The sequence below is a fragment of the Equus quagga genome, chromosome 7, assembly GCF_021613505.1.
Source record: "Equus quagga isolate Etosha38 chromosome 7, UCLA_HA_Equagga_1.0, whole genome shotgun sequence".
NCBI classification, from domain to species: Eukaryota; Metazoa; Chordata; class Mammalia; order Perissodactyla; family Equidae; genus Equus; species Equus quagga.
Genome location: NC_060273.1, coordinates 19,406,133 through 19,423,973, shown reverse-complemented (window position 1 = coordinate 19,423,973; position 17,841 = coordinate 19,406,133). Strand labels below are relative to the sequence as shown.

Sequence of the window (17,841 nt, the reverse complement as noted above, 5' to 3'; positions counted from 1 at the left end):
CCACTAGTGCTCCTCCACCTCAGAGACGTCTCCCCACCTCCCAGGTTCCCCGGGCTGAGGCGGACTCCTACTGCCCTTTCTTATTCCGTTCCACCGTCTCCCGCAAAATGTCTACTTGGTGCCCCCTACGTCCCTCCGCCAGGGGAAGATCCTCCGCGCCCCTCCTTATTCCTAAAGTCCCTCAGCCGCGAGTCACTGCGTTGCGCGCTCTCGCGAGAGTCGAGGATGCAGCCCCCTCCTCCCAGCCCCTCGCCGGCGAGAAAGCTTCTGCCGGACGCCGCGGCGCGCGGGCGCGGGCGGCGCATGCGTGGCCGCGGCTCCCAGCGCCCCCCGCGCAGTCGGCGGGCGGAGCGGAAGGCATCGCTCGCGAGGATCCGGCACCTTCCCCCTGCGAGGCCCCGCTTGCTCCCCGCGGCTTCTTTCCCCTTAGGGGTGGAACTGCTTCGCGCCCGTTCTTCGGCGTGCGCAGGTTTTTTGCGGCCTTTCTGGGGCCCGGAAAACCAGGCGCTGGCCCCGGACACCGCCGGCCCTCACCGGCCACCCGCCGGGGCCCGGGCGCGCCGCCGAGCCTCTAGCCTCGAACCCGGGGCCGGGCGGGGCCTGCACTTCCGGCCCCACCCACTCAGGGCCTCGCCTCCCGCGAGCCCGACCCCGGGGTACGTGACACACCCCCTCCCGGCCGCCTGTCCGCCCCCGCCCATCTTTCGCTCAGTCCTGGGGCTTTTCTCCCTGGCTGGTTCCGACACTGCACTAAAAGAGCTGCACCGTGGAAACCCACGTCGCGGAGACACACTTTGTTTGGAGAAGAGGCCGAGTGTTTGGACCTCAGGATATACGCTCACCTTTTCAAGGGCCTGGGATAGATTTGATTAATCAGCCTGGCGTACCCTGTTTCTGCTGACCCTGCCGTTTTCCCTGTCTACCTTCCCATACTTCCAAAACCATTAAGCAGATGGCCCTCGGAGATTTGGTTTATTTGAGTCTACTTTGAGCTAGACGTGAGGCTGAGCCCTGGGTTGGAGCATGGCTGCGTCCCTGGACTCTCCGATCCACGCGCCCCTGGAGGTTGAGGGATGCCTAATAATGAAGATGGAAAAGGACCCCGAGTGGGCGTCGGAGCCCCTTCTGGAAAGATCCGATAGCTCTGAGTCTGAGACCTTTCGCAAATGCTTCCGGCAATTCTGTTATGCGGATGTGACCGGACCCCATGAAGCTTTCAGTAAACTCTGGGAACTTTGCTGCCGCTGGCTGAAGCCAGAAGTGCGTTCCAAGGAGCAGATCCTTGAGCTGCTGGTGATTGAGCAGTTTCTCACCATTTTACCCGAGAAGATACAGGCGTGGGCACAGAAGCAGTGTCCGGAGAGTGGAGAGGAGGCGGTGGCCCTGGTAATCCATTTGGAGAAAGAGACTGGAAAACTAAGACAGCAGGTGAGACAGGATTTTCCAAATTTTTATATTTAGAAAGAAGCGGGTGGGAAAGGCAGACGGGCAGGGATGCCTAAGTGTTCGTTATGGAAGGATAAATAGTACTAATGAAAGACTTTTAAAGAATCAGAAGTTCATTTAAGTAGAAAAAGAAAAGCTTTGGTTGAAATATCTTGCGAACAAAACTAAACACTATGAGCCTAAGTATTTGTTTTAAATCGTTGGCATAATGTTTCTCTGCAAAATTATGAGAGAACAATAAGTATGCTTCACAGGTTTTGACTTGCAGCTTGATCCTAAAGAGGGCGATTTTTGCCCTTCCTGCCCCCCTCCATAAAAGAAAGAAAGGACCTGGTCAGTTATCCCATGGCCCTCTCTAATCCTTTAATACTCTAATCTGGGTCTTCTGAAGTGCCCTCAAATCCATCATCCTTCTCACTCTTCTCCAGTTTAACTGCTAATCTTCATTTGTCAGTGGCTTTGCATGCTCTTCTAGTTGTTTTCCAACAGCCCTTACATTAACCTCATGAAATCCTGCAACATTTGCCGTTTCACCTTGCAAAGGATATGCATTTGTGTAAAGATCTGACTATCAGCAGGTTGGTGTGTTGGTCGGGGATAGATGTTACATGGGCAGATTAATTTTGTAAGTTTTCAGTTTACTAGTGAATTTATTTGTGTTCTGATAACTTTTACTTCTCCGTGAACCTAATATTCGTGAGAACTCAAGTAATGTTTATTCTGTTAACAGTGAGTCTCTGTATTTCACTCCTGACAGATCTTACCCGGGGTGTATTAATAAAGAGCACTCTCCTGTTGCCTTATGCCCAGACTTCTGGACAGTACTGTTAACCCAACACCCTCAGAGACTCCATTGGGAATGGAATGCAATTTTCATTCTTTTTTGCATCTTCTGTCCTTCTTTGCTATCCTTCTTGGGGGACTTTGATCCTGATTTGGCCCTCTTTTCCTCCCTCTTTCCATTATGGCATTGAGTTTATTTCCCAGGTTAACAGTCCTGTGCATTCAGAGAAGCAACCCCCACTCAGAGCAACATGGGAGGTGGCAGACTTTCAGCCAGAGCAGGTGGAGACCCAACACAGAGTAGTGTCTCCAGAGGAAGCTGGAAGCCTCCACTCAGGACACCAGGAGCAGCTGAACCGAAAGAGAGAGCATCGGCCCTTACCCAAGAATGGTAAGGAGAAGAACTCAGAGCATGCCCAGTGTAGAGACCATGGCAGATTTATTTTGCAGCCCTAACACTGTGATTTGCCCAGAGTAGGGTCCCCTCCATACATATTAAAAATAGATTAAATATTTGGGAAGAAAGACTTCATTAGCTTCAAGAGTTGGGAATATGTGTGACATACATAAAAGAGACCTTAAAAGATGGAATCTGGGAAAAATTAGATTGCCCAGGCTGGCCTGGAGGTCTTGCAATGTTATTTAACAATCTCCATTCTACAGTAGGCTTGTGTTTTTTAGTCCTGTCTTGTGTATATGTGTATATGTTCTTGGCTGACTATAAACAACTTGAAAAACTGTTTGGAAAGGGAAATAAGACTTTTATTTTCAAAAATGGACTCACGAGTAAGGCATCACACAAGTGGCATATGAGAGGGATAAACAATAAGACTTCATACAGAAAGGATCACTGATGTTCACAGCTGCCCTGGGCATTAATGAATCAAGTCAAAAAAAGGAAATGAATCTCCTGTCCTTCCCAGTCCACTGTGATCTCTCCATTCCCTGCAATGTGGTCTTAGGTTTAAAAGAGAGGAATAGACAGATCCCTGAATCCACAGTAAAAAGATTTGAGTTTCTTTCCTGTCTCTGCCCCTCTCTCTGTGTGATCTTGGTCAAGTAATATGAAAAGAAGCATTTATGCAGAGAGGTTAAGAGATTAGCCTTTACAGACAGACAGCCTGGGTTCACAACCTACCTCTGTCATTCTTTACCTGTGTGGCCTTGGTCAGGTTACATAACTTCTCAAACTTTCCATTTTCTCATCTGTAGAAGGAAAGTACGGTGGTTAGTATAGATTAAATGAGGCAGTGTAAAAGGGCCGCAGCATTATAGCACTCAATACTTGTTAGTTACCTTCCTCCCATAATGGCACAATTATTTTTAAACTTCAAATCTGTCTGACTTATACAACCCTCACCAGATGGTGAGATTCGCAACTACTGTACCCCACCTCCCGATCCCTCCTCAAATTCATATCATGATAGAATGCATTACAAATATTAATAGTTTCTGAATTATCCAGGATGTGTTCATTAGCATCAGAGTTTCCTCGTTCACATGGATTAGATGCTGATAAGCTTAGTCTGATAAATGCATGGTGTTTCTGGGTTTTGCCATCCCAGAGTGATAAGGAATTCCTAAAGTGGAAAGTTTGTTCTGTTGAGGTACTTACTGGGATGTAGAGGACAGATCATTTGAGGGATCGATATGGCAGAGAGATGAGTTCATTCTAAAGGAGGAGCTGTATGTGCCTCAAGGAATAATATGTTTCCAAGGAAGTGATTCGATTTGCTTCTGTAGAAAGTAGTGGAGCAAGCTTCTGAGTTCTTCGTCATAGTAATATTTATTCTTGAAGTTTTCCCTAGATAGTGAGTTCTAGAGTAGAAGTTAGACCACAGATTGTGCTGTATATCAGTTTATATATTTTCCTTCCATCTTTCAAGGCGTATGTTTGCCTGCAATGTCCATACACGTCTACGTATGCTAACTTCTTAAGGACAATATTCACTCATAGGATATTAACTTATACTAGAGATCACAAACTGGTAACTCACCTGGAAAGCTAGACTTGTTTTGTTTTGTCTCCAAAGAGTTTTTGGTTTTGGAATTTTATTTGTTTTTTTAGTTCTCAAGGTTTAAAATCTTTTGAGATTGTATGTGAATGACCAGATTTCTGGCTTCTCTTGAAAAACTGGAAGCTCTGGCTGTACCAGTGGCATAGTCTCACAATGCAGCGTCAGCTGGAGCTGCACATTGGCTATACCCTTTCAATGGGACATGTGCTCTCCAGTTCCCCACAGTCCTTACCTGGCCCCTTTCATGATGTACTTTACCTGCTTACTCCCTAAAACATTTGTGTTTGTGAGCCCTGCTTTAGGGTACTGTGATTTGGAGCATTGTTCTAAACTCATTGAGAAAACGATCAATTTATATTTGTTGTTTTTTGTTATACATCTTCTTTTCTTAAAAGGAGAAGCAGCATGAACTAAAGGGCCAGTTTCCAGAACACTCATTGTTTCTTTCTCTTCTTATAGCTCGGCCTTCTCCCTGGGTTCCTGCCCCTGCTGATGAATGGAATACCAGAGATCAGGAAGTAACAACCACATGTCTTCCTGTTGGGTCCCAGGTAAGTTGCAGTTGTTCTCTCTGGCCTTCCTTCCTAGGGTATTCAGCCACGAAGATTTCCTACACCTTCCCTATCCTCAAACTTGTGTACTCCCTCCATGAGACTTCTTCCTCTTGTTCCTTTTCCAGAAAAAAACTGGACCCAGCCTTCTGAGTAATGGGACTCCTTGCTGGATTGTCTCTCTTATGATTCTTTATAGTATCTTCTGCCTCATATGGCCCATAACATACACTTTGTTCCTTGATTTTAATTCTCCTTCAGGGCCGTCTATGCATCATCCATGATTATTCATCCTTTGAAGACCCAGGTGGTTATCTTGGTAGTCATTACTGTTAGTGTTATTACAGGGACCGGTGAAAGATGTCCACATGGCAAGAGGTTTTCCCTACAAGAGCGTGCATCAGATTCCTGCTCACAGAGACCTCTACCGGGATATTAGGAAGGAGAATGTTGGGAACATGGTCTCCCTGGGTAAGGATTCTTTCCCTTTACAAACAAAAGATTTGGGGATTTCTGATCTGCTGATGATAAAATAGTTATAAATGTTAACTCTTAATGGACCTCTGTGGGTTGTCTAATCATTTCTGTGGTCTAGCATACCAGACCTAGTCATCACTTATCCATGGTCTCTTACCTCATTCATTCCTTTCTTCTAGTTTAATATATATATGTGTATATTCTTATAATTTAATGGTTAAAACATTGGAGAGTATATGACTGTCATATTTATATTATTTGAATATAAACTTACACACATCCACTAGAGTAAAAGCTCCGTAAAGTCACAAGGTCTTTGTAGGAATTATTTTTGTTTAACCCTAGTAACCCCAACATTTTACACAGAGTCTGACATATGGTGGGTACCCAGCAAAATATTTGTTGGATGCATGGAAATCTTATAAATGGAAGAAAAGAAAGTAATTTCAATACAATAACCTTGATAGTGTGTATTGTGAATTATTTAAATAGCATAAATTTACAGGCACACATAACCACTGAAGTGTCACTTTATCAGCAAAGTTTTGGACAATTATGTCATCTGCTTTAGCAGTATAGATAGTATGATTAATTCATACATGAACTACAAGTCAGAGACTTCTTATGAATAAAATTAATAGGCCTAAAATGTGCACTAATACACACTGTAGATATTGTAGACCTTTGCTGTCTAATAGGATAGTCCCTAACCACACATGGCTGTTTAAGTTTAAATTTATAAAAGTAATTAAAGTTAAAATTGAATTCCTCAGTGATAGTAGCCATGTTTAAGCTATTCAATAGCTGTGTTAGGACAGTTATAGAACATTTCCATCATCACAGAAAGTTCTGTTGGACAATGCTGTGTGTAGACGCTAAAGTATAGAGATTATAAAATGGGCCATGTCACATAGACAAATAAAGATAAACCAGCAATTGTTTATAATTAGAAAGCAATTAAAGCAGTTGAAAAAAAACAGCAACTCAAGATGACACTGATGACACACCAGTAACAAAGCACTCTTCCCAAAACAGCAGGTATCCCAGCCATCTGCCTGGTTGTGTACACACTAGATGTTTCCCAGCATTGCCTTGCATCACACAGCATCCAGACGTAGTAAAATGCTGAATTAGAGTCCTTAGTAAAATCTGCAACAAATAAGATAGGGACTATACTTTGAGGATTCAGATTTAGCCCAGCCCCTTCCCATGTAATTACATATGGAAAGACCTAGGGCCAGAGATGCCTGCCCCAGTCTTTCATCATAGACTGTAAACTAATGGCCCATGAGCTGAATCTAGCCTACACATGTATTTTTCCTTGCATAGGGTTTTGATTTAAAATTAGTTATAAATCTGGATTTCCAGTATCTCTTGAAAAATCAAACGTCTGGCACCATGGGCCCATCTTCTCACATAAGCGCCAGTCGTCCAGCACTGAATAAAGGAGCTCATGCTGAACTGCCGCTGTTCTCACCCCAGCCACCTCACTCATTTATATCGCCCACCTCGTTCTTAGAGATGTTTGAGCTTTCATTGTCCCTACACTTATTTCTGTCGTGTAAAAGTAAAAAGCAAATCTCCATCCCCAGAGTTCTTTTAGGAATGGTTTGATTTGATGCTGCTTCTCTGGAATTCCGTGAAGCATGTGTGTGTTGTCTAGAGAAGAAAACTAAATTTTATTACATACTAACTGGGCATTAGACACTTTACAGATGATCATTTATTAAATATTCCTAGCTTTTCTTTGAATAGATCATATTATTCCCCAGAAAACTGAGGCTCAGAGAGATTAAGAAACATCCCTTCATCAAAAAGTAAAATAAGTGATGGAACTAGGATTCAAATTTAAGACATTTTGATCTCTACAGTATCAAAAGGTAACAAACTCTCAATTTGCTTCTCTATTCTTACATCTCTTTCCCATTAACCTTGCCAGATGTATCCAAAAATTTTTGACTTCTCATCTCTCATAGCCCTAGTAGGTGTATATATGTGTGTGTTGGGGTGAGGGGACGTGGGGAGCAGACATAAGCACACTTTATTTTGTAACTAACAGATACTGGTTAGGAGTATACTCCGAACCTAACACAATGTTAGATACTGAGAGGGCATCAAATATAATAAAATGTTTCTTACTCTTAAAGGTTTTCCTTTAAGAACTAGCTGGGGAAAGAAGTGATACATACATGAGAAGTAAAAGGGTAGTAGATGATTGTGCCAAAGAACTCGTGTAAGAATAACTATAGTGTACAGTGTTATGGTTGAGGAAGGCTCTAGAAGAGAGGTGAATTGGACAAGACCTTTAAAGGATAGGTGTGAACAAGTGGTCCAGGAGAGCACGCTACAGCAGAAGATTGGGGCATGTAGTGATGACCTCTCTGTCCAGCATGAAATATGTTTTTCTTATTGTAGGAGGTACAGTATCTACATCTAACAAGATATCCCAGTTGGAGCAAAGAAAGGAGCCATGGGCCATAAGTCTACATTGCTCTAATAAAAGGAATATTCTGCGAAACAACTACATCAAGGAAAAGTCAGTTCATGCTATTCAGATCCCTGTAAGGAATGCAGGGAAAACATGGAGAAAGCAGCAACAGTGGGGTTTAGAAGATGAAAAAATAGCAGGCGTGCATTGGAGCTATGAGGAAACTAAGACTTTTCTTGCAATTCTCAAAGAGTCTCGCTTTTATGAAACACTCCAGGCTTGTCCCCGAAACAGCCAGGTGTATGGTGCTGTAGCTGAATGGTTACGAGAATGTGGCTTCCTCCGAACACCAGAACAGTGTCGGACCAAGTTCAAAAGTCTCCAGAAGAGCTATCGAAAAGTGAGAAATGGCCATGTGCTAGAACCCTGTGCCTTCTTTGAGGACATGGATGCTTTGTTGAACCCTGCAGCCCATGCTTCATCTGCTGATAAGCCAAAGGACATTATTTCTCTCCCCAGACTGAAAAGAATTGGGATGAGTGCTAAAGAACAGATCAGTTTGGTGGAGGAGGAAGAAGCAGCAGAAGAATCTGATGGTGATGAAGTGGGCATTGAATTTATCCGCAAGTCTGAGATTCGTGGTGCCCCTGTCTTGTTTCAGAACCTGAGTGGTAAGAATTGTGCTTTTTCTTCTGGTATGAAAATGGGTGGAGTGGTCTTCTGGAAATATGAGTAATCCAGAAGTGACCAGACCTGGGGAGTGCTGTCACGCACGCCTTGCCACTTATCACTCTGATTGGCCAGATCACTGAACGTACTCTCAGGTGTTTGTTGCCTCCCCAGTGCAGTCTGAGTGCCAGCACTGAGTGGCTGTGGAAGGTCCTTTTTCAAGTTAGTGAACAGCATGGATTTTGAGTATTTGGGGAGTGTGGAAGGAAGATAAATGGAGTCAAGGGTTCTAAGGATCTAACATTAGCTGAGAATTGGTATAAAGCAGTCAATTATATTAGATTGCAATAAATCAAGGATACATTGTTATCCTATCTAGGGTAACCAGTAAAAGAATGTGTAACTATGGTTGGACCTTGAGGGTATGATGTTAATTAAGCGAAATAACCAATCAGAGAAAGACAAACCGCATGATTTCACTGATATGTGGAAGATAAGCAATCACATGGATAAAAAGAACAGATTAGTGGTTACCAGAGAGGAAGGGGATGAGGGGAGAGCAAAAGGTGTAAAGGGGCACATATGTATGGCGATGGATGAAAATTAGACTATTGGTGCTGAGCGCAAAGCAGCCTATACAGAAACCAATAAATAACAATGTACACCTGAAATTACACAATGTTATATACCATTATGACCTCAATAAAATAATTGAAAAATAAATAAATAAAAGAATGTGTAACTAAAGTTAAAAGAGTGAAAAAAGTGAAATTCTAAGACAAGAAAGGAGAGAAAAAGGAACGCAAAGTAGTTGAGTCAAATTGGAAAAAAGCAGTAAGATAGTAGTTATAAATCCAAATATGTCATTAATTACAAACTTAAAAGACTGAAACTGTCAGACATTTAAAAAAATATCTGTTACTTATAAGAGATACATCTTAAATATAAGAACACAGAGACATTGAAATTAAAAGGATAGAAAAAGATACCATGCTCAAGAAAGCTGGTATTCAAATTTGAGGACTGGGACATGCAGAGCTAAACTGCCAGGTAATGGCTTGTGACAATAGATGCATCGTGTAACTACTTTGAGCTTCAATTTTCTCATCTGTAAAGTGTGACTAAGAAGGCCAAGATTGGTGTTAATGTTAAAGGGGACAGTAAGATGAAGGCAGTCTGCAAATGCTAAAATGCAATAAAACATTGCCTGGTATCACTGTTATTAGTAATGTTTCTCTACTTCACCTTACAAGAAGGTGGTAAGTTCTTAGAAAGAATGGAAAAATAAACCAGGCTAGGAGAGCTGGAAGTGTACTTGTGATTATACCTATTCAAAAGAAACAGACCTCAGGAAAAACATGGGAAGATGCATTATGCATGTACAGGTATTCATGAATCTGGAAATCCATAGGCATGAGGGTGGGGCTCTTGGGTGATATCAAATATGAAAATCCAGTGATAAGACTGGAAGAGACCACCCAGTGAGATAGAGGATAGAAATGAGTCTTTCCTACTATAGATTATAAAACACACAAAAATCATGTTTAAGAAACTATTCAGACACATCCTCAGAAGCTATATTCTGCTGTAAAAGCAGAACATCCACTTGTCTTGCAGATCATTGCATCTCTCAAAGTAGAGGGCTCAGTGACATCAAACACTACTCTGGACGTAGTTCTCGTCTTCAAAGAAGATTGGTCAAAGAAGAGAGAGAAACTTTTGGGGAGAAGTTCCTGTTGGGTGTCCTAGTCTGTTATTAGTGTTTGAGAAGACAGACAGCTAAATCCTTAGTTAATCACCATAGCAATGGAAGATTGGAGAGACTGCATTTTTACTGTGCCAAGTAAACTTTCAGATCAGTTTATCAGTTTCAATGAAAAAATCCTATTGGGATTTTGACTTTATAGATTCATTTAAGAATTGATATCTGTACAACTTGAGTCCTCCTATCCAGAAACATAGTGTTTCTCCATTTGTTCTAGTTCTTTTATGTCTTTCAGTAAAATATTAGAGATTTTTCTATATAGACCTTGTTTCTTGCAAAGCTTATTCCCAGGCGTACCATAGTTCCTGTTGCTACTGTGAGGGAGATTTGTTTTCTTTTACCCTTTATATTTTGTGTAGAAGAAAATATATAATATTCTTATATCTTTGAACTTTGTCCTTGAATGGCAGGAGTGCACTGGGGCTACGAGGAAACCAAGACTTTTCTTGATATCCTCCGTGAGACTCGATTTTATGAAGCGCTTCAAGCCTGTCATCGGAAGAGTAAGTTGTATGGGGCTGTGGCGGAACAACTGCGAGAGTTTGGCTTCCTGCGGACACCAGAGCAGTGCCGGACCAAGTTCAAAAGCCTTCAGAAGAGTTACCGTAAAGTGAAAAATGGTCACATGCTAGAGTCCTGCGCATTCTACAAGGAGATGGATGCCCTGATTAACTCTCGAGCATCTGCCCCTTCCACCAACGCCCCAGAAGAAGTCTCATCACCCTCAAGGCAAGAAAGAGAGGATATTGAGATTGAACCCCAGGAATCTACAGGCTGGGAACCTGAGGAGACCTCACTGGAGGCAATGGTGGAAGACTCTGGCAGCGAGAGAATGAGTGAGGAGGAAATTTTACAAGAGCCGGAATTCCAGGGACCTCCAGGTCTACTGCAAAGCCCAAGTGGTAAGGATCATGAAGGGGCTGTAGACTAAAAGAGGAAGAAGTGCGGTTCACTGACAAATCGGTAGATATGGCACATCACTCATGAATATTTATTCATTAAACAAATAATTGAGTGTCCTGTGCTGTTTTAGGAGCAAAGGATATAGCAGTGAATTAAAAAAAATCCCTATTCTCATGGAGCTTCTATTCAAGGAAGGAGATTACATTCGGATGATTTGGTCTTTGGGATTTCAGCCTCGGCTTTTGTCTGTACGGGTCAGACATTGTTTTGTATCTCCTGGAAATACTGGGGGGAAGAAGAATTTGGAATTAAATATGAAAAAAACTCAGATGAAGGAGGTGTGTCAATAAGCTCAAAATAGAAATAGCTTAGTTATGTGTGATGTGCATGAGAAAAAGGATAGAGACAAAATGAGAGAGAGACTTTATTCTGGTTCTGAGCTCCACCTGTGTATTTCCCACTGACCGCTGGATGTTCCCATGGGCAGCTCACCAGCAGCACAGACTTAAAATTTTTCAAAACTAAAATCACCATCCTCCTTCCCACACCAGGGCTCTTCCCTGTGCACCCCCACACCAGGGCTCTTCCCTGTGCACCCCCACACCAGGGCTCTTCCCTGTGCACCCCCACACCAGGGCTCTTCCCTGTGCACTCCCACACCAGGGCTCTTCCCTGTGCACTCCCACAGGTCATCCACACTGAAAACCTTAGAGAGATTTTTGATGTCTTCTCTCTCATTATTTACATCCAGGCAGACGACACCTTTAGTTACCACAGCCAGTACCCTAGTTCAGTCTTTTGCCTAAATGATTGTAAAAGTCTCTAAAGCAGTTTTCTCCATAAGACTTGTATAAAGATTCCACAACTATCCCTTAATCTGAGCTCATCTTATCTTTCTAGCCTTACCTGGTATTATTTTCCTTCCAACACTGTATACTTACTCAAAACAAACCTTAGAGAAGGATGTTCATGCATGGGCTTTCTGGTGGTATTTATATGGGAACTTGTAGTATGAAGGCTGAAACTGTTATGTCCTATATAACCCTGATTTCGATAACTCCAGAAACAAAGGAAAGAAAGTTCTTTGGTACCATCTGTTGTGAATCTTGTTTTTTAAGGTGAGTTCCAGACCTGTCATCAAGTTATCAGGCTCTATCTGAACCAACTACTAGCTGTGACTTTCTCCAAATCCCAGAATAGTGTTGGACCTAATCAGAACGTTTCAGAACAACTACTGTTAAGTGAAAGATGGCATTATTAGGGCCTTTAGGTTAATGGGTTGTTGGCTGCCCTTTTCTCCCCAACCCATGCCACAGCTGCCCTACTTGGGACTGAGCAGCAATTCCAACTGAATATATGGAAGGAAAGTAGTGTTGAAACTGGCAAGTAGAAACAAGGCTGTATAGAAAAATGCTTAAGGCAAGGGTTTCAGAATCAAACAAACTGGGATGGGGCCTAAGTTACACAGCTTGTGATATATTTATGGGTGAAATAAAATGATTCTGGAATTTGCTTCATAATAATCTGGGTGGAAGGAGCAGGAAGTGTATGAGAATGGAGATGAAACAAGATTGGCCATGAGTAGATCATTGTTAAAGCTGGGTAAGTGATTCCTGGAAGTTCATTATGCATACTGTTCTCTACTTTTCTGTATGTTTGAATTTTCCATAATAAAAAGTTAATGCAAATCCATAGTTAATAAGTGATCAGGATGGAATCAGAACAGAAGTGTCTGAATTAAAGCCTGTCGCTCTTCACCACATTATGCTCTCTGTCCAGAAAACTTCTTGGAAAAGCTGCAATCCAAGGTGTACCTTGTAGTGAACGTGGAATGTAGATGAAGGAATGAGGAGAAGATAATTCCAGTTTGGGGAACAGGAAGAATTAAGATTTGAATTAGCGTGGTCTATGTGTGAGACAACTGGAAAAGCAAAGTGACGGGAACATTTGAGCAGAAGAAAGAAATACTCTGGGATGGGATATGATTAGATATTGATGAATTTAGACATCCATTCAGAAATTTGGACTTGATAACTAGAATCTACTCGAAACACTAGTGTAGTATAGTGTATTTTAGTATAGATGTGAAATTTGAAAGCAAGATGAATTGGGATGGAACTTCAGGGGGATAAGCTAAGTTGCTCCCCTGTTAATCAGGATATGGATGGGCAATAATGGCTTGGATTATAATTCAATTCAGAAAACTTTTCTGAAGGCCTACTTTGTATTAGTTGTTATTGGCTGTTCATGGAACTGAATGAAAACAAGGCAGGAAAGAGTAATAGGACCTGAGGCCAGAGAAGTGTACAGGGATCCTAACATATGAAACCTTGTAGCCATGTTGTTTATGTTAATACAGGACTGGTCTGAAATTTTTATTGTCTTTTTTTTCAGGTTTTGAAATTGGAGGTAGTATTGAGGAGGATGCAACGCGGGTAACATATAAGGACATGGAGCAGCATAGGGCACTGAGAGAAAAGTCTGCAAGGGCAGTCTCCCAGCACACTGATCCAGGTAAATATCGCAGAAGGGAATGCATCTCAGGAAGACAATGGGAAAACCTTCAAGGCGTCAGACAGGGAAAGCTGGTGTCCCAGCCTAGAGATTTAGGGAAAGCTGTTGTGCAGCAGAGGCCTTTGGTGGGGAAGAGACCCTATAGACTTCTCAAGTACGGAGAAAGCTTTGGAAGGAGTGCTCGTCTCATGTGCCGGATGCCCCACCAGAAGGAAAATCCTTCTAAGTGTGGTGTCTGTGGGAAGTGCTTTGGTAGAAGCAGGAGCCTAATCAGACACCAAAGAATTCACACGGGAGAAAAACCGTTTAAATGTCTCGACTGTGGGAAAAGTTTTAATGACTCCTCAAACTTTGGGGCCCACCAGAGAATCCACACAGGGGAGAAGCCCTACAGATGTGGAGAATGTGGCAAGTGCTTTAGTCAGAGCTCAAGTCTTATTATACACCAGAGAACCCACACTGGAGAGAAGCCCTATCAGTGTGGGGAGTGTGGGAAAACCTTTACCAACAGTTCTCATTTCAGCGCCCACCGGAGAGTCCACACTGGCGAGAATCCCTACAAATGTGTAGATTGTGAAAAAAGTTTCAGTAACTGTACAAGATTTCGAGAACATCGGAAAATACACACTGGAGAGAAGCCCTACGGATGTGTGCAGTGTGGCAAACATTTCAGTAAGAGTTCTGTTCTCACCAAACATCGGGAAGTCCACATGAGAGAAAAATTCCTGCCACCCTCTCCATCTATATATTCCCCAGAGCACCCATGTAAGGGGAAGACTGATGAATTCAGGAAAAATTTTTGATGCTGATCTCTTCTCTTCCTGAATGTCCCTTTAGCCATTCTACTCTCATCTCTCTCTCGGAAGCAATCTTTTCTTAGCTATAAAGTGTAATTCCCAAGGTAACCTGCGGATATAATAAACTAACGACTTGGACCCTGTTCTCACCTCTGCCTCTAACTTGATCAGTCTGTTCCTCTCCTTCTATGTGTCCCAACTTCTCCTTTAATAAAGTGGAGAAGATATCGTGTCTGAGTTCAGAGGGAAATTCCCTTCAGTATCTCGAGCTGCTGCTAGCGGATTGCCAAGTCCAGCAGCCTTCAGGATCCTTCAGTGTAGGTGAGAGTTGTTTTCAAGGAGATAAAAAGTGCTGAAAGTGTCTTTTTTCATTCTCTACCACATGAGATCCTGGATGCAACTTGGTCACAGAGTTTCCTGTTTGGGTAGAACTTTCAGGAGTCTGATCAGAACCCCATCAAATCCATCTTGGTTTGGAAGATATTCACAGATGGAGATTGAAGATTTTACAGCTTCCTTCAGAAGTCTGTTGCAATGCACCTTTTTTGTGTCAAGAAGTTGATCCAGATAGCTAGGGTAGAATCCCTGTATTGTCACTGAAGTCACATTACTAAGGCCCTGCCCTCCATTGGGGTGAGAAGCAACTCATCACCCGTTGTCCTTTGTATGCTACTCTTTTCTGTCCCTGAAGACCCAAGCCCCTCAGCTGCTGCCTCTCCAGCCTGTAGTAATCCGGTTCCTTTTGCCATTTCTCATTAAGACCTGCACTTACCTCTTAATTGTTCTGGGTGCTCTCGTCTTACTCTTCTGAACGACCATGCCCTCCTCACATTGAATAGGATGCATGCACACAGTGTGTCTCATTAAAGTAGAAGTTCAGACACATTCTCATTCTACCCTAGAACTTCGCTTGTTCCTATCTAGAACATGACTGTTATGTTGGCATATTTTATGCCTCTCAACCCCACACTTCAGTATAGTGTTATGTGATAATAGTTTTCTAAAACTCTAAGGGGGTAGGGAAGACATGAGGCAGAGACTTGAAACAGTTACTGTTTCTAAGACCAGTTGGACTCCTTAGGCCTGCTTTAGATCAGATAGCCACCTCAGTCCAGACCGACACCTTCAGGCCCATTTGTTGATTAGGCCAGGCCCTTTTCTGAGGCTTCTAGTCCCTGTTCATAGGATCATAAACCTCACTGTAGAGCCCTGAGTAATTTATACAACTCTGCAGCTCACTGAGTGAAAATGGAAATATTTACGGAAACTTCGAATCCAGAACACCATTTTTGTTTTCCTGATGTACCTCTTTGTCTGAAAAATCTCTGATAACCCTGTAGCAGTAGCTCAATAAGTATTGAAGGAAGAGTTCAGATAGAGGGATAGTTATTTCATTTATGGACGTTTCAGATGAAACCCAGGAATTTGGTCATCCAAGGCTGACTGCTTCAGGATGAGGCCGGTGGCATTTATATGCTTAATAAGTATCTAGGGTGGCTTTGCTTTGGGGAGGGAGAAGTCGTAAGGTTAATGGAAAGATAACCAGAGTCAGGACTGTATGTAGATGATTATTTTGATGTTACCTCTCCTTTCTTTTGTCAGATGCTCTTTTATTTGAAAACATCTGGAGATAATATTTTTCCTTTGAGTATGTTTGAACCTTTTGAAACTTGGTCAACAAAGTACCAAGGAGAGTAGGCCGTGGAGAAAGAAATCCAACTTATGGTGCCAGTGAATAGGGTGTGGCCTGTTAGAAGGCAGGTGACTCAGGTAAACGTCGATACGTGTTTCTGATTTACATTTGTTAGACATGTTATGATGATTCACAGCTCAGTAGGTGGATTTCCTCTGTGTTGTCTGCATTATAGTCTTCTAATGGTAAGCGGAGTTTCTTGTTAGTAGTGTGCCTAGCACAGTAAGATGTGTGTGGTGCCAGTGGACATGTCCTTATATTGTGTAAATGTTCTGGAATTCCAGCTCTAGAGGAGATGCGCATTAATAGAAATGAGCACTTAGTAATATGTACCCAGGATTGATAATTATGTCAAAGCATGATTCAGGAAAGTAGGTGATTTATTTATAAATATTTATTAAGCACTGTATGTGTGCAGCTGTGTTCTAGGCATAGTGAGGGATGTGAGAATGAAAGAAGGCCTGGTGTCTGTACTCAAGGAACTTGCAATGTGATAAAGTGTTGCAGCAAAAGGTGATGCCAGTTACATTCACGTCAGTTACAGAAGGTCAATAGCTTAATCACGGGAAAATCACCTTCACTTGCAAAAGAGTTTTTCTGAATTGCCTGAAGTCGTATTGTGTACCTCTGTCTCTCAGACTTCCCCAGTGGCGGGAAAGGATCAAGACCCATTCTGTCCCAGGGGAACAAACTGATGCTCTTTGTCTCTGACGTCTGGGATCAAGCTGAGATGGAATTTGGCGTCCCCCACCTGTATTCCCAATTGTAGATGGTCTGTTTGGAGGAGTAGTAAACTGACTTAATGAACTTGGTTCTGAAGAAATAGAAGGTCCTACCCACCGTCTTAGACCAAGGCTCCTTGTGTTTTATCTTTTTTCAGGTGGAACGTGGAAGTCAAAATGAATAACCACACTCTGATTAATGTGTCTCTTATGTCACATAACATTGCCTTTATGAAGACCCACAGGAAAAGGTTTTTTCTTTATCTCCGTACCAGGGAAAGCTCTGATCCTAAGCAAAAAAAAAGTTATAAACACTGTGATTTTTTATAACGCTGCTTTTCTCTCTGTTCTGGCTGCTGGAAAACTCAAAACTTAGAAAAACAAAACTTACAAGTCAGCTAAACCAACTACCTAAAACCTGTGTTTATTTAATCCTGTCTTATTTCTTTAAAAATTGCCCCAAATCCTATTTTTCAAAAGTGGTATAGACGCAGACATTTTATTATCTGACATCCCCCACCCAAGGCATTTTGGAACCTGGCTTGTAAGCCAGCCTAAGCGTGCTTTGTTACTCCCACAAATACCTCCAGTTCTTACCAGTGATTTTATTACACATACAACCTAATTTATTCATCTGGAAGGAAACCTTAGTTTTTCAAAGAGGAAAATTTCCCACATACACTTGAACAGCTCAGGGCGGCCTGCCGTGGTGGAATGAACTTTAAACCAGAAGCCAAAAGAGACAAGTTTCCGCCTTGTCGTATACCACTTACTGAGTGTTGACGAATCATCGCCTCTCTCTGGACCTGAGTTCCTCGTCTGAAGAGAAGCTGACCTTGACTGCCAACAGTGCTCCGGCTCTAATGTTTTGTGAGGCTGAGGAGCATGGTCTAGATGAGGAAGATGTTCTAAGTCCAGGCGCCCCGGCCTGGCTCATCGCTGCACGCAGCACCCAGGCCATACGGAGCCCGTGTTGTACTTCAGGAGGAGGGTGCTGTGCAAACCACTCAGGTTCAACAGCAGGCAGCCCCTGAGGCACCGCGGTAGAATGGCAGGCAGCTGCAGTGAAGAAGGC

At 42.7% G+C, this 17,841-nt stretch overlaps 1 protein-coding gene across 2 annotated transcripts; it reads left to right on the top strand.

Annotated features, from left to right (window-relative positions):
- Positions 1-364: 364 nt before the first annotated feature.
- ZKSCAN2 (zinc finger with KRAB and SCAN domains 2) lies at positions 365-14,489 on the top strand. 2 transcript variants are annotated; one of them, XM_046668624.1, is made up of 7 exons: positions 365-1,428; positions 2,434-2,620; positions 4,707-4,798; positions 5,146-5,269; positions 7,691-8,374; positions 10,548-11,039; positions 13,435-14,489. In XM_046668624.1, the coding sequence occupies exons 1-7, from the start codon at positions 1,024-1,026 to the stop codon at positions 14,355-14,357; spliced, it is 2,907 nt and encodes a 968-aa protein (XP_046524580.1). In that variant the 5' UTR covers positions 365-1,023; the 3' UTR covers positions 14,358-14,489. The 2 variants fall into 2 exon arrangements, with proteins under 2 accessions (XP_046524580.1, XP_046524579.1); XM_046668623.1 differs by having other exon boundaries at positions 2,422-2,620.
- Positions 14,490-17,841: the final 3,352 nt, after the last annotated feature.